This window comes from Notolabrus celidotus, chromosome 9 (assembly GCF_009762535.1).
Source record: "Notolabrus celidotus isolate fNotCel1 chromosome 9, fNotCel1.pri, whole genome shotgun sequence".
In the NCBI taxonomy this organism is placed as follows: Eukaryota; Metazoa; Chordata; class Actinopteri; order Labriformes; family Labridae; genus Notolabrus; species Notolabrus celidotus.
In genome coordinates this window covers 504,022-519,828 of record NC_048280.1, presented here as the reverse complement: position 1 = coordinate 519,828, position 15,807 = coordinate 504,022, and the positions used below count along the sequence as shown (strand labels likewise).

General features: G+C 42.1%; 2 protein-coding genes and 7 non-coding genes across 9 annotated transcripts; 4 read left to right on the top strand and 5 right to left on the bottom strand.

Moving 5' to 3' along the window:
• Positions 1 to 194: 194 nt before the first annotated feature.
• Positions 195 to 266, top strand: trnac-gca. The gene has a single exon. It is a non-coding gene; the product is annotated as a tRNA-Cys (tRNA).
• Positions 267 to 5,567: 5,301 nt separating this feature from the next.
• LOC117819322 (taste receptor type 2 member 40) lies at positions 5,568 to 6,859 on the bottom strand. Its single transcript, XM_034692621.1, has one exon. It carries the CDS (start codon positions 6,590 to 6,592, stop codon positions 5,654 to 5,656), a length of 939 nt encoding a protein of 312 aa, XP_034548512.1. The 5' UTR covers positions 6,593 to 6,859; the 3' UTR covers positions 5,568 to 5,653.
• Positions 6,860 to 8,544: 1,685 nt separating this feature from the next.
• LOC117818287 (cilia- and flagella-associated protein 157-like) lies at positions 8,545 to 13,807 on the top strand. The gene is made up of 8 exons (XM_034691076.1): positions 8,545 to 8,750; positions 9,539 to 9,810; positions 9,927 to 10,077; positions 10,157 to 10,403; positions 12,443 to 12,543; positions 12,773 to 12,941; positions 13,198 to 13,337; positions 13,647 to 13,807. The coding sequence occupies exons 1-8, from the start codon at positions 8,668 to 8,670 to the stop codon at positions 13,759 to 13,761; spliced, it is 1,278 nt and encodes a 425-aa protein (XP_034546967.1). The 5' UTR covers positions 8,545 to 8,667; the 3' UTR covers positions 13,762 to 13,807.
• On the bottom strand, positions 11,614 to 11,685 carry trnac-gca. Its single transcript has one exon. It is a non-coding gene; the product is annotated as a tRNA-Cys (tRNA).
• Positions 11,872 to 11,943, bottom strand: trnac-gca. Its single transcript has one exon. It is a non-coding gene; the product is annotated as a tRNA-Cys (tRNA).
• On the bottom strand, positions 12,229 to 12,300 carry trnac-gca. The gene has a single exon. It is a non-coding gene; the product is annotated as a tRNA-Cys (tRNA).
• trnac-gca lies at positions 12,626 to 12,697 on the bottom strand. Its single transcript has one exon. It is a non-coding gene; the product is annotated as a tRNA-Cys (tRNA).
• A 60-nt stretch (positions 13,808 to 13,867) lies between the features above and the next one.
• On the top strand, positions 13,868 to 13,939 carry trnac-gca. Its single transcript has one exon. It is a non-coding gene; the product is annotated as a tRNA-Cys (tRNA).
• A 396-nt stretch (positions 13,940 to 14,335) lies between these two features.
• On the top strand, positions 14,336 to 14,407 carry trnac-gca. The gene has a single exon. It is a non-coding gene; the product is annotated as a tRNA-Cys (tRNA).
• The last annotated feature ends 1,400 nt before the right edge of the window (positions 14,408 to 15,807 follow it).

The following is a 15,807-nucleotide window of genomic DNA, read 5'->3' as shown; positions in this document are numbered from 1 at the left end:
GTTTAAAATAATGTGTGTGAGGTTCAGTCAGCGCCCTGAAACCTGGAGTCACAACCAAATACACAAAGAGGGATGAGACTTTGCATACAAGTTTTGTTTTGAATCATATTTAATACATCAGATATTTATTTTTCAACATACTGCTCCAAGCTTTTTTGAAAACAAGAACATTCCTCTGACCCTCACCTCTGTCAGGGGGTATAGCTCAGGGGTAGAGCATTTGACTGCAGATCAAGAGGTCTCCGGTTCAAATCCGGATGCCCCCTGTGCCCACGTTATGGATCATGTTCTAAATGATCAGACACCTTTGTACCTTAAAGAGCTCACATATTCCCCCTCTAGAACTCTACGCTCCCAACATGCAGGCCTGCTCATCGTACCTAAAGTCTCTAAAAGTAGTATGGGAGGTAGAGCCTTCAGTTATCAGGCCCCTCTCCTTTGGAATCATCTACCAGTCAGGGTCCAGGAGGCAGACACCCTCTCTACTTTTAAGAGTAGGCTTCAAACTTTCCTTTTTGATAAAGCTTATAGTTAGAGCTGGATCAGGCTTGGACCAGGTCTTAGTTATGCTGCTATAGGCTTAGACTGACACACTGGGATCCTGTCTTTCCCTCTCTCTCCTCTCTCTGCCTGTCTCTCACTTTCACTCTTCCTGTCCCATTAAAGTTACTAACCATAGACCTTTCTGGAGTCCCTGAGCTCCCTTGTCTCGTAGGTTCCTCTGGATCTCTGCTGTAGATTCCTTTTTTTTGGGGTCTGTTATTCATTCTTTCTTTCCTTCTTTCTTTGTTTCTTTCATTTCTTTCTTTCTCTCTCTCTTTCTCTCCTTAACTCCTCTTTCCTTTTTAATTGTATTCCTTCTTTTATTCTTTCTTTCTTTCCATTTTCCCTTCATTCCTTTCTTCTTTTCTTTCTCTCTTTCATTCATTTGTTTTATTTTCTTCTTTCATTCCTTCCTTCTTTGATTCTTTCTTTCTTTCTTTCTTTGTTTCTTTCTTTCTTTCTTTCTTTCTTTGTTCTTTCCATGTCTCTTCATCCTTTATGTCTCCTTTTCTTATCCTGTCCTTTCCTTCTGTCATTCCTTCACCATTTATTCTTCTCTTTTTCTTTCTTCTGGTCTCCCTCTCTTTTCTCTTTTCTTAACTCTCACTTTAACTCTTCCTGTCCCATTAAAGTTACTAACCATAGACCTTTCTGGAGTCCCTGCGCTCCCTTGTCTCGTAGGTTCATCTGGATCTCTGCTGCTGTGGACGTGCCAGACTCCAACAGCAACTACTCCTCTCATCATTATCACCGCTCCCTCTCTCTCTTCATCTCCCTCTATCCCTCTCTCCAACACGGTCTCAGCAGATGTGCATCTAACATGAGTCTGGTCCTGCTGGAGGTTTCTGCCTGTTAAAGGAAGTTTGTCCTCTCCGCTGTGACTAGCTAAATACTGTGAGGTGTAATGCTCATGGTGGATTAAGATGGGGTCAGACTGAGTCTGATCCTGTCTTGGTGTTGGGTCTCTGTTCATAATTTGACATAGAGTGGTCTACCCTGCTGTTTGTAAAAGTGTCTTGAGATAAGGTTCGTTGTGACTGCGGAAGTAAAGGACTATAACTTTTTTTCTCACACAGTTCAGAAGTTCTGCTTTTTGAAGGAGGTGCGGTACATTAGGGGACTATTTTCAGCGGTGGATTGATCGACGTTGCTCTTGGATTGTAGGATTAAGTCAATGCGTATCATGACGTAGATAAAAACACCTCTGCAGGATTCGTTCTTTGTTTGTTTTTGACTCTTTGTTGATCATATAGAAGATCCCTTTATACTATGAGAGACTTTATGAAGTCTCCGGTGTGTCCCTGTTTGTGTTTGCAGGGTGGTCCGCTGGTTAAAGAGATTGTCCGGTCATAAAAAAAGGTCACAGGTTCGATCCCTGCCACAGCTAACGTGTCCATCAACGTCCATGTGTGCCCGGGCCAGACACTGAGCCATTGTGTGAGAGTCTGCAGAGTAAATCTCAGCCCCGGACAGAAAAGTTGTCTTGCTTTTACTGCAACTACCAGCTGTTAAAGTCTGACATGTGATATACATCACAGAGCTGGAACATGTAACATACCTTATCTTACTGATTCGTATCACGGCTCTGGGAGATTGACGGCTCCGCGCAGAAGTATCTGCCTGTCAGGCTAAACGAAGGGCTTAAATGGAAGCGTGCGCTTCCTGTCATTACGATACCTCCTGTTTAAATTGAAACTCCGGCTCTGAACTAAGTTTAGCCTTAATCTGCTGGCTGAGAAACCCATTTTTCATTCGGCTGGTTTTACGTTCGTGTCAGCCGCACTTCTCAAAACAAAGACCACATGTGTCCATTTAATGCAAACCAGACGCCGGGATGGGGGCGAGCAGCCTACAGCCGCCTGCCTCCTCCGTCTGCCAGTGTGGAGATCTATGAAATACGTCTCCTGAGGGGGGTTAAGGCGACACAGTGGGGGTTATTAGTACGTTTCTCTGGTTTGACCCCAGCTGACCCCTGAGCAGGCCTCGCCACAACAAAAGGGCTGAAATGGACGAAAGGCGGAGAGAGCGGAGATCAAAACAGAGTCAGAACCGTGCGATGCTGCTGCTGTCATGACTCACGATCCTCTTTAGGTTCATAATGAGTTTTTCCGTCCTGAGTTTGATGTCAGCAAACATCACTTTGCTGCAGTTCCTGGTGATAAAGGAAGCTTGATGTTGGTGCTACATTTCAAAGCAGTTGCATTAAGGTAAATACCTGCAGCTGCTCCAGAAACCTCCAAAGATTTCATCTAATACGTCTTTCATACGGGGATCAGCAGGATTACAGTGGGGGAAATACACCTTCTGGTAATTATTAATGGTGGACTACTTTAGAATATTTGAAATTAAAGAGTTTTCTACCATTTGAGGCGTTTCTGACATAAGTCAACATTCAAAAATGTCACAAATTCACAAACTAAAGGTCAGAAAACGAATCTTCTGGAGCTTTCAGGCTCACAGTTTGGTCTTTATTAGCTGCTACACTGACTGCTTTAAAAGATGGACGACACGTCTCCATCGCCAAGGCTGTACAAAAGTGAAGCCAAAATACTGTTGGCGCTATTTTGACAGGACAAATCAGACATTTTGAGGGAGAATTTTTGCAGAAGCAATCTAACAGAAACCCACATTTAGTGTGGTTTGCTGCCTCAGGTGGGTCCAGTCCTCAGGTGGCCGTTCTGGGGAGGGGCCAACAGGGACCAGTGCCCCTGTAAAACTGAACCTGGACCCCCCTGTGGCCCCCCCTCCACACCAAAATAATATTATACAATAAAAAAAGCTTCGGTATCACGCCGATGTTACAGGCAGAACACATGCGTGTGGCACTTGGTTCCAGTCCCTTAGAGCACTGAGGGACTCATGTTGAGTGTAAACAGCCAATCAGCTGCTGTCAGTCTGCATGTTGATCTAGTACACAGGAGTATATATGTCTAGTATAAAGGGAGGCACTGATGTTTTGCCAGTTTGTTCTCAGCCGGTCCTCGCTCTTCTCAGTCTCTTTTGTCAGGGTTGAATGTGTCCCTCTGACAACACCCTTGGCCCCAGCCTGGCCCCCCAGTAAGATTGCTCTAGAACCGCCACTGTAGTCCTCAGGTGGGTCCAGTCCTCAGGTGCGTCCAGTCCACAGCATCATTCTTGTGTGGGTTTGAAGCAGACACTCACGGTTATGGTGCGTTCAATGACTCTTGTGTTAGTGTTTGTAACGTTTCCTCTCACCATTCCTCCTCCAGTCTGATAGTCCGGCGCACACAGCTCTTCTTTTTCTGCTTTATTTGGACTCAGAGAGGAGGCGTAGATGTTCTAAAACCAGCTGAGCTCTCCTGTTGTTTTGAAACACGGCTAAATTTATTGATTCAGGGCATCATAGGAAAAAACCCTCAGGCCTTGTTGACCTCTTTCTCTGTTTTCTGCATTCAAAGTGTGAGTTAGAGAGTTTCTGACAGATTCAACCTGACAGCTGAAGGTACTGAACAGCAGCATCTACCGCCCTCTGCTGGTGATCCGGTGGAACTGCAACAACATGCTCGTGTGCACAAACACACCCCAGCATTTTAACATTGAATAAAAATGATGATATAAAACTGGAGTAGATCTAGATACTGTTTTAATTGACACCAAGCGACACGTCAGCCCCACATGACGAACATTCACCAGCTGTTTGTTGACTTTTATGATGCTGATAAGAAAACCACAAATCTGATGTGAAGATAATTGTGAGGAGATGTTTGTGAAGTTGTGCACACTGAAAATAACATCAACATTTCTCCACATACAGCTCCAAAACATCATAAAAACATAGTGTGAATTTTTATAAGTCACATTTTTAATCACATTTAGAGAAATCTTTGTGATTTTTTTCACTCTATCTTTGTTGTGTCAAATATATTTCAGTTAAAATCAGTTATTTTTAAATGTTAAATCTAAACTGAAATGTTAAATATAAACACTTGAATGTTAAGTGTTAAATATAAATGTTAATAAAAATGTTATATTTAAATATTAAATGTTAAATATAAATGTTAAGTGGTAAATATAAACGTTAAATATAAATGTAAACTATAAATTTTATAATCAAATTTGAAATGTTAAATCTAAATGTTAAATACAAATGTTATATTTAAATATTAAATGTTAAATATAAATGTTAAGCGTTAAATCTAAATGTTAAATCTAAATGTTAAATCTAAATGTAAACTATAAATGTTATATTCAAATTTGAAATATTAAATCTAAATGTTAAATCTAATGCAAACTTTGAATTTTATATTCAAATTTGAAATGTTAAATATAAATGTTAAATATAAATTTATATTTAAATATTAAATATTAAATATAAATATTAAATATTAAATATAAATATTAAATATAAATATTAAATATAAATATTAAATATTAAATATAAATGTTAAGCGTTAAATCTAAATGTTAAGTGTTAAATCTAAATGTTAAATCTAAATGTTAAATCTAAATGTTAAATCTAAATGTTAAATCTAAATGTAAACTATAAATGTTATATTCAAATTTGAAATGTTAAATATAAATGTTAAATCTAAATCTTAAGTGTTAAATCTAAATGTTAACTATAAATGTTATATTCAAATTTGAAATGTTATATTTAAATATTAAATCTTAAATCTAAATTTTAGGTGTTAAATCTAAATGTTAAATCTAAATGTTATATTGAAATATTAAATGTTAAATCTCAATGTTAAATCTAAATGATAAATTCAAAAGTTAAATAATAAGTTTAAATATTAAATGTTTAATTTATATGAACGTAGCTCTACTGTCCTAAATATTTAGCTAATATGCAAATTCAGACTGCTGCCTAGCAGAAGTACCAAAATAAAAGCTTGACATTTAGATTTACCATTTAGATTTAGATTTAACATTTAAAATTAACTGGTATTTCTACTTAAATATATTTGTCACAGCAAGAATAATGTTAAAAAGATCACAAATATTCCTCTAAATGTGATAAAAGTGACTTTTAAAAATCCACTCTACATTTTAAAGATCTTTAGGAGCTTAATGTGGAGAACTGTTGTTGTTATTTTCAGAGTGCACAGCTTTACAAACAGCTCCTCATAGATAGTTACTTATTTTCTCCTCACTGGTCCTCAGCGCTCCTGGTCTGAGTCTTCGTGCTCCCTCTCCTGCAGATCATGACTCTCAGCTTCTCCCTCAGGTTTTTGTTGGACCAGGTGAGGAGGACCGCAGAGGCCACGCAGTAAAACGACAACCCGAGGATGAGCATGTCCGTGCTCAGCCCCGAGGCAAAGATGGCGTGGAAGTAGTAGAGCGAGATGGTGAGCAGTGTGCTGAGGTAAACCCAGACCAGAGCCACGGTCAGCCTGCAGACCAGCAGGTAGGACTCTGCAGAGGTGGAGCTGCTCCTCCTCTTCTTCAGGGACCAGGTGTGTCTGCAGAGGAAGACCACCAGCTGCAGCGACGTGGGGAGCATGATGGCGAGCGGCATCAGGGTGAGGTAGCAGATGAAGAGGATCACGTAAACGTTGACGTTCATCCAGGCAGGGAACAGAGGCTTCCTGATCACACATGGTTCTGTCGTGTTCTGAGGAAGAGTTTGGAAATGGAGGGAGAAGAAAGGCGTGAACATGACGCAGGAGGTCAACAAGGTCACACACAGGGTGGCGTTCAGGATGGATGAGATGTTCTCCTTGAGAGCTCGAAGAAGAACCGAGGAGAAGCTCAGAGCCCTCATGCAGTAGAAGACGCTGAGCCAGGCGACAGACCAGAAGCTGACCGAGCTGCTGCTGAGCCACACGACCACCACCACACAGAAGAAGAGAGGTAAGTCCGGCCTGCAGAGCGCGCCGGCCCAGACGGACGCCACGATGACGAAGGTGCAGGTCTGCAGCAGGACGTTACCCAGAGAGATGAAGCAGATGATGACAGCCTCTGTTTTCACACCTCCGGACCTCCACTGCTGCACCAGCATGACGCCCAGGTTGAAGATGTTGGCGAGCACACCCAGGACCAGCAGGAGGGCGGTGCCACACAGCTTCAGATCTGCAGGTCCAAACATGGTCGAACGCAGAGGCCCAGCGGAGACGGGTCCTGTTTCAGTCCTCTCTGACTCAGAGCAGAATGACTTCTCTGGTCCTCACACAGGGAATAAAAATACCCAGGATGCAAATCAGTTCCCACTGAGTCACCTGTGAATGTCCCTGCATATGACAACAGACATTAAACATCCCTGAGATCAGTCACCTCACTGCTTTCTCTCTCATAGAACACACCTCGACTACAATGGGAGCAATTACAGAGTGGGAGGTGGACTCCATATGCAGAATGCTTTGTTTTTGTTTACGTCTGACACCTTCATGTGTCTGTGATTATTTTTATGAAAGTGAGACAATCCACTCAGTGATGTCTGACTTTTATTCTGGTCCATATCCAGTACTTGCTTCTTGATTTTACATGAATCATAAGGTTGGAAGTTATATCATCTGAAAAATAACATAACAAATTGCATTCAATTCTGCATTCTTCTATGCAGTGGTCTGCTGGGGAGCAGGGAGCACAGACAGGGACAGGAAAAGACTTAACAGACTGGTCAGGAGGGCCAGTTCTGTCCTGGGCTGTCCTCTGGACTCCATTGAGGAGGTGGGTGAGAGGAGGATGTTAGCCAAGCTGACATCCATCATGGACAATCCCTCTCACCCCCTGCATGAGACTGTGGGGTCCCTTAGCAGCTCCTTCAGCAGCAGACTGAGACTCCCACCCTGCAGGACGGAGCGCTACCGCAGGTCCTTCATCCCATCTGCAATCAGACTGTTTAACACCAGCACTGCTGTGTCCCGTTAATCAGCTGTTCTCATCTTTCATTCCACTACATGGAAGTTACTATGTGACTCAGCACATTCACAAATAACTACTGTATCCATCTGAACCGCACTGTTCTTCATACTGTGTATGTTTGTTTTTAAATAACCCGGAGCAATTTTTATCGTGCAATAACTTACCTTATCTATTTATCAGATAGACGTGTACATAGTGTGTATATATCTGTAATAGTTACCATATTTTACTTCATTTTTACTTTATTTTATTTTATTGTATTCTATTTTATTTTATTTTATTTTATTTTATTTTATTTTATTTTATTTTATTTTACTTTATTTTATTTTATTTTATTTTATTCTATTTAATTTAATTATATTATATTATATTATATTATATTATATTATATTATATTATATTATATTATATTATATTATATTATATTATATTTTACCTTGTCATTGCTATTATTATTGTTATTATATTTTTTAACTATGTTAGTACATTGTTGTATTCCCCTGTCCCGTGTTGTAAGCTGCTGTAACAAAAGAATTTCCCCCAATGGGGACAAATAAAGTATATCTTATCTTATCTTAAATAAATGTTTTTTGTAAATAAGACAATTTTGAAATTATTAAAACATTTTAAAAAGGGGAAATAAATCGAATTAAAATAGTAATAATGATTGTAGTAATAAAATAATTTGATAAAAGTAACGGTTGGTTAAGATTTAAAAGATTTAAAGTAACAAAGTGGTCCCTGAAGGCAGCATTCCTCAGCAGTCTCCCATCAGTTTCACAGCTAGCTCAATTTCACACCTTTAAATAAAAGTTAAATAAGAGTTTAAAATGTTAAATAAGGGTTTAAAATGTTAAATAAGGGTTTTAAATGTTAAATAAGGATTTAAAAGTCAGACAACCATTAAAACAAAAATTAAAATAATGAACTTGACTCTGGAAAACACAGAAAAAACGTTATATTTGTGTCAAATCCAATACTTGTAGCTTTTATAATGAATACATGTCTTTTTTTTAACGTGAATAAATTCGTGATGTATTTTAAAAGTGATGTGTAAAATCATATTATATGAAAATGAAGATTTTAAAATTATCTGAGGATGTTTTAATGATGGTTGGTCCGTTTTTTGGAGAGTAGAGTTCAATTTTACGAGCAGGCCTTAAACTCAGCACTCTCGTTCTTAGCTAGCTTGATTTTTAACTGAAGTTTCCTCAATTTATCTCTCTCTAAAAACTGAAGATAAACTTCTTTAATCTGAATTTAATCTCTGAAATTAAACTTTGAGTTTATTTTTTAACTATGGACGGAAACATAAGTTCTGTTGACAGAGAGAGGTCGTTATATTTGACACACATTTCCTACCTGGAGGATGAGCTGGACAGGTGAGTGTGCTAAGCTAAGCTAAGCTAAATGTTTGATTGATATGATGAAAATATTTAATTCATTTAATTTTTTTTAATTTAAGAAGAACAGATTATTTTACATGGTTGGTTAATATTATACATGTTTTAAATATTTTGGAGAATATTTCACAACAGTCTGAATTTAAGGTTTACAAAAGTGGGAATTAACAACCTAAATATTAAATTTACAAGGATAACTGAAGAGGGATGTAATTACAGAAAAATGCTGAAAATTATATATATATATTTTGACACAGAAAAGTTGTTATATTTAACCATATTGTGTATTTTACATTAATTCTGTATTGAATTGTACAAAAACAAGGAGCACAAAGGATCAAGAGAAATAATAGAAACAAATATTTATATTCAATTTTTTTTTTCCTGTATTTTTGTGTTATTTTTTTTGGAATAAAAACAAATTCCTTGTATTAATTTGTGTGTATAGATGTCATATGTTTTTATTTAAATTATTATTGTTGTCATTTCCTTTTTTCTCTTCTGTTGTTATTTATTTTCCATTTTAAATTAGTGTAATTATGTATTGTTAGGAATATTTCTTAATTAATTAATTAATTAATTAATTGTGTTTCTTTATTGCCTTAATTGTTAAAATGAATCCTCTGTATATATGTGAAAAAATGTCAAATAAAAAGATCTTAAGACCAATTAAATATGTATATTTGTTTATTTAATTTGAGATGCCGTGTTTTCACACTAAGCTCTACAAGCTACATACTAAACATCAGGTCTCTGTTCCCCTGTAGATGTCAGCTCAGATACGACGAGCTGGAGAAGCAGAACGACCGCCTCAGCAGTCAGCAGGGTGCGTTAGAGAAAGAGAAGAAAGACGCCACGGAGTACCTGAAATGCCTCGCGACCGCTGAAGAGGAGAGGGTGGCCGAGCTGAAAGAGCAGCTGCAGGTTCAGGATCAGGCTGCACAGAGAGACAGGGAGGCGTTAGAGCTGCAGCACAGCCAGAGGAGGCAGGAGCTACAGGAGCTGCTCCAGGAGCTGGAGACCGGGTTCAGGATGCAGGGTGAGAAGACGTCTGTAGCATGAGGGTGTTTTGTAGTTTCATCGTAAAGCTGCCTGACTGATCCTCATCTCCTCTCCCTGTCTCCTCTCCTTGTTTCCTCCTCTCCTCAACTGCAGAGTCGACGGAGAAGGAGCAGCAGGAGACTGTGCAGCTGAAGCAGAGATTGTCTCACATGAAGTCTCTGCAGGAACAGCTGATCCTTCAGAGGGAAGAGCATGAAGCTGCTGTCGTCAACCTGAGGAAGGACAGAGAGACGGACAAGGAGAAGTACAGAGTTCACCTGAGCGTTCTCAAACGACTGCATGTGACACGCTTTGATAACGTGTTCCTTCTTCTCCAACGTCAGCATCTCTGAGGAGCTGCAGGTCAACGCAGAGGCGCATGTTGAAAAGGAGACTTCAAGGATTCTTCGGAGGGAGAGGGCTGAGCTCAGCAGGTGGTCTCGGGACCTCCTGATACTGCAGGAGGACTTCGTGATCCTGGGAGGGGAGAGAGACGCCGCACGAGACTCAGGGAGCATCCTTCGTACAGAGTGGGAGGAGGTGAAGAAACTCAATCAGGAGATCCCTCGGAGAGGATCCTCGCAGATTAAGGTCAGAGGTGAACTGTAATCAACCTTTATTTATACAGAACCAAATCACAACGTTAACTCAAGACCGGACTCTATGTTCTACTATCAACAAAGACCCAACATCAAGACCGGATCAGATCCAGTCCCATCTTACAGACAGGACTCAGTCTGATCTCATCTTAATCCACCATGAGCAGAGCACTTTGCAGCATTTAGCAAGTTACAGTGGCAAGGACAAACTTCCTTTAACAGGCAGAAACCTCCAGCAGGACCAGACTCATGTTAGACACACATCTGCTGAGACCGTGTTGGAGAGAGGGATAGAGGGAGATGAAGAGAGAGAGAGAGAGATGATAGTGGAGAGACGGATAGTAGTAGTTGTAGCAGCTGGAGTCTGGACCACGTCCACAGCAGCAGAGATCCAGAGGAACCTACGAGACAAGGGAGCTCAGGGACTCCAGAAAGGTCTAAGAAAAGAGAGAAGAGAGGGAGACCAGAAGAAAGAAAAAGAGGAGAAGAAATGGGGAAGGAAAGGACGGGATGAGGAAAGGAGACATAAAGGATGAAGAAACATGGAAAGAATAAAGAGAGAAAGGAAGGAAGGAAGGAAGGAAGAAAGAAAGAATGAGTGGGAGGAAAAGGGAATGAAAGAAAGAAAGAAAGAAGGAATGAAAGAAAGAAAGAAAGGCCAGAAAGTAAGAAGCATAGAATGAAAGGAAAAAGAAAAGAAGAAAGAAAGAAGGGAATAAAATAAAGGAGAAAAAGAAAGAGAAAGAACTAAAGAAAGAAAAGAAAGAAGTGCAAAAAGTAAGAAGGATAGAATGAAAGGAAAAAGAAGTGAAGAAAGCAAGAAAGAAAAGAAACAAAGGAATGACGGAAAGAAAGAAAGAAAAAAGAGAGAAATAAGAAAAAAAGAAGGAAGGAATGAGAGAAAGAACGAAAGTAAGAAAAAAGGAAGACATGAAGAGAGAGGAGTAAAGAAAGAAAGAATAAAGGAATGAAAGAAAGAAAGAAAGAAAGAAGGAAAGAAAGACCCAAAAAAGGAATCTACAGCAGTGATCCAGAGGAACCTACGAGACAAGGGAGCTCAAGGAGAGCGGCCTGATAACTGAAGGCTCTACCTCCCATACTACTTTTAGAGACTTTAGGTACGATGAGCAGGCCTGCATGTTGGGAGCGTAGTGGTCTAGAGTTCTAACGGGGCACTATGAGCTCATTCATAATGTGGGCACAGGGGGCATCCGGATTTGAACCGGAGACCTCTTGATCTGCAGTCAAATGCTCTACCCCTGAGCTATACCCCCCTGACAGGAGACAGGGTCACAACATGGTTTACAGCAGACTCTCTTCATGTCGTCACAGAGCTGAAAGGAGTCCTGAAACAGTCTCACGCTTCTGCACACGCTCAGTAGAGGGTTTAACGCCTCAGTCACACTCAGGTGAAGGTCAGTGGTCTTTGTTTCTTTTCCATACCTGCATAAATGTGAGTCAGGGGGCATCCGGATTTGAACCGGAGACCTCTTGATCTGCAGTCAAATGCTCTACCCCTGAGCTATACCCCCCCACACACTGACCTGAGCACCAGCGTGTGTTTTCACAGGGCGGCACGGCCTCCTTTGTTGATCGGAGATTAGTGTGTGAAAAGAGCCGGACCTGACGGACAGTGTGTCCATGTGGATCAGTGTGTGAGAGAGAGAGAGTGGGGGGGTGGAGCTCACGAACATGTGACGCGCTGATTAAAGTCTCAGAACGACGGCAGCCAAAGCAAAAGTGTGTGTTTGGTTGATCCCACGCTCCTGTTCTCTGTGAGGTATCAGTCTGCAGAGAGGTGGCATAAATCCAGTTCCAGGGGGCATCCGGATTTGAACCGGAGACCTCTTGATCTGCAGTCAAATGCTCTACCCCTGAGCTATACCCCCACTGACAGAGACCAGAGTTCTGGTCCTCACTAGGTGTTTTATAAGCAGCCACTGAGAGACAGACCTGCTGCACCTCTCCATCATAACCCTAAACCCTAAAATCCCTCCTGCTCTTCTGCTCTTCTTCTCTTCTTCTCTTCAGGAGGTGAAGCAGCAGAAAGACACGTACCTGCACCTGAAGGAGGAGCTGAAAGACTGTAACACCTTCATCAACCTGCTGCTGAAGGAAATGGAGGATATGAGGTGAGAGCTGCATCGGTCTGACACCTTATCTGAAGTATGATGATGACACTGATTCTGTATCAGACCGGTATAAACACGGCACAGGGGGCATCCGGAATTGAACCAGAGACCTCTTGATCTGCAGTCAAATGCTCTACCACTGAGCTATACCCCCCTACACACACACTCACACACACTCACACTCAGACACCCAGAGGTCACAGTGTTAGTGTCCTCTTTGTGTTTTCAGGGACAGACTCCTCGCCATGCGTGAGCAGAACCGACAGATAACGTCCGAGCTGGATCAGCTGGAGGCGGAGCTGGAGAGGCGGAGGAGGAGGAAGAGCCAGCTGGAGGGAGTGAGGCAGGAGGCGGCCGTCATCCTCGGACACATCCTGGAGATCAAAACACAGACACAGGTCAGGATCGATGAAAGAACGCACACCTCTCACACCTCTCACTCTGGCTGAGGAGTGCAGTATGTTGACTCACCACTAGATGGCAGTAGATCCCACACGCTGCTCCTTCAGCTCACTGAAACAGGAGAGGTAGAAAGTGAAACATGTGAAGTTATAACAGAGGAAATATATGGCAGTGTATTTATATGTTTTCAGTGTTTCAGTGTTTAAGAGAGATAAACTCAGAGCACAGATAGATTTGTTCTCGTCTCTGCAGGACCCAGAGAGGCGGGCTGACACTCACTGGATGATGGAGAGGCTGCTGGAGATCCTGGAGAGCTCCGCCCCCCAGGAAACAGACTCCGCCCCCCTCCACAGCTCCTCCAGACCACAGGCCGCTGACCCCAAACCAGAGAGGTACTGACCGGACTCACTCCCCTCTGGATCTGATAGTTTTCCAACTTGGCGTGACCTCGGTGTGAACGCTGCGGGGAGTTCACTTCCTGTTTAGAAAGCCCAGAACATTCTGCAGCTGTTTTTGTAACCTCACCAGAACCACATCTGTACTCAGGAAACAGGCTTATCAAGAGTGGTTTCAGTATGTCCCTGCTGGAGAGGTTCCTGTGAGAGTCCTGAGAGACCGGATCCAGGGAGTGAAATTCATCAGAGGTGTCCTCCTTCTCCGTTCAGTCTGTTGAAGAGTCTTTTGTTGTGTCGTTCCCTCAGAGACCTCAGCGATGAGAAGACTTCCAGCTGTGGAAATCTGTCTACTCCTCAGCAGGCTGATCCAGCTCCAGATCCTGATCCAGATCCAGAGGCCTCCTCCTCTGCGGACTGCTGAAACCAGTCCAGGAAACAACTGAACATTAAAAAGAAAGTCTCACTTACTCTGTTTCTGCTCCATCATTTATCACTCTTAAAGTCCATAGAAGCTGAGGAGGACATGAGGGGGTATAGCTCAGTGGTAGAGCATTTGACTGCAGATCAAGAGGTCTCTGGTTCAATTCCGGATGCCCCCTGTGCCGTGTTTATACCGGTCTGATACAGAATCAGTCTTATCATTGAGTCATCATCATACTTCAGATAACGAGTCAGACAGATGCAGCTCTCACCTTATATTCTCCTTTTCCTTCTGCAGCAGGTTGATGAAGGCGTTACAGTGTGTCAGCTCCTTCTTCAGGTGGAGGTACGTGTCTGTCTGCTGCTTCACCTCCTGAAGAGAAGAAGAGAAGGGGAGCAGGAGGGATTTTAGGTTTAGGGTTAGGATGAGCAGAGGTGGAGGATGGAGGATGGAGGATAAGGATGGCTGCTGCTCCTTTCTGTCCTCAGATTGATGGAGAGGTGCAGCAGGTCCGTCTCTCAGTGGCTGCCTATAAAACATGTAGTGAGGAGCAGAACTCTGGTCTCTGTCAGCAGGGGGTATAGCTCAGGGGTAGAGCATTTGACTGCAGATCAAGAGGTCTCCGGTTCAAATCCGGATGCCCCCTGGAACTGGATTTATGCCACCTCTCTACAGACTGAGACCTCACAGAAGAGAGACCGGCGCTGGTTTGGTGGATGCGCTAAACACACGTTGTTGGTCTGGATGAAGCTGTGGGGTCGCCCAGCTGGAGGTCTTCATGACTCTAAACTAAAGTTAGAAAAAAGGGTAAGTTAAGTCATTGTTATGAACATGTTGATCTTTTATTTTGGTGTCACAACAAAGAAGAGAGAATGAAACTGCTTTAAAAAAAAGAGTAAATAGATAAATTCTGAGTTAACATGAGGAGAGATTCTTCTGTTCCCTCAGAGACCTCAGCCATTGGAAGACTTCCTGCTGTGGAAATGCAGGCCGCTCCAGATCCAGATCGAGGCGATGCCACCCCTGCAGACTGCTGAAACCTGCATATTAAAGCTCCAGTAAGGGATTTTCACTGTGCATGAAATGTTGTCCTCCTCCCTCCGCTCTGTCCTTATATCACCCTGAACACTTTTAAGTCGTGTGTCCTGATGAACGCTCCGTCCTGCTTCCTTTCCACAGTCACATGTTTCACTCTCTGCTCATGTTTGCTGATGAAATGTAAACAAAAGGTTCCTTGTGCTCAGAATCCACAAGACACTGAGTCGTACGTCTCCTTAACCACGTGTGACGATGGACATGCTGTTTACTCTGATCATTAGAGGAGCATCTCAGGTCTCTCACAGACTTAAACATGATGAACACAGAGAGCGGCAGCTTCCTTGTTGGATAGCTTCACTTTGGGGATTCATGTTTTATCTACGATCGATGGCTTAATGTGATGAGCTGAAACGACTCGACAGCAAATTTAAATCACCTCAAAAGTCTGTGATATTAGACTCAATGGTTCTCTCACATGTACCACATGGATAAAAAATGCTTCACCAAGAAAAACTGACCCACTTTGATATTTCTACATATCAACACAACATGGGGCGCAACCCTCTACTCTGTCCAGCAGAGGGCGCTTATAGTACGGATACAGTACCAGTCCCAGCCAAGCAGTAACCTCCAGTCTCAAAATATGAAGCCCATGCAGAAGTTTTAAAAACTGCAGTTCCTTGAGCGTCCACTAGAGGCTGGCTGCAGAAACACACTGTGCGATAACCGTAATAGTTATCAGAAAAAGGATCAAACCGTGAGCGTCACAAGACTCTGATGAACACAGTGATGTGTTTTTCATGTCTGTACAGTCAGAAATGTAGTCAGGGCAGCGAGAGAGACTTTCTGACAGTTGGTGACCTGCTGGCTCAACGGTACAATCTTTTGCTTTGGTTACCTCTTTGACAGAAGCAGGAGAAGACAGGGAACGTTTTGATGTCTTATTTGTGTATGTGGAGTGAATTGTTTGGATTTTCAAATTTCAAAGATCTCATCAGCAGGCCTCAC

Excerpts from the sequence above, each read along its gene's own strand:
- LOC117819322 (XM_034692621.1), bottom strand. The coding sequence starts at position 6,592 with ATGTTTGGACCTGCAGATCTGAAGCTGTGTGGCACCGCCCTCCTGCTG.
- LOC117818287 (XM_034691076.1), top strand. The coding sequence starts at position 8,668 with ATGGACGGAAACATAAGTTCTGTTGACAGAGAGAGGTCGTTATATTTG. Across the intron at positions 10,078-10,156 it reads AGAGAGACGGACAAGGAGAA|CATCTCTGAGGAGCTGCAGG; the intron begins GTACAGAGTTCA and ends CTCCAACGTCAG. Across the intron at positions 13,338-13,646 it reads GCTGACCCCAAACCAGAGAG|AGACCTCAGCGATGAGAAGA; the intron begins GTACTGACCGGA and ends TCGTTCCCTCAG.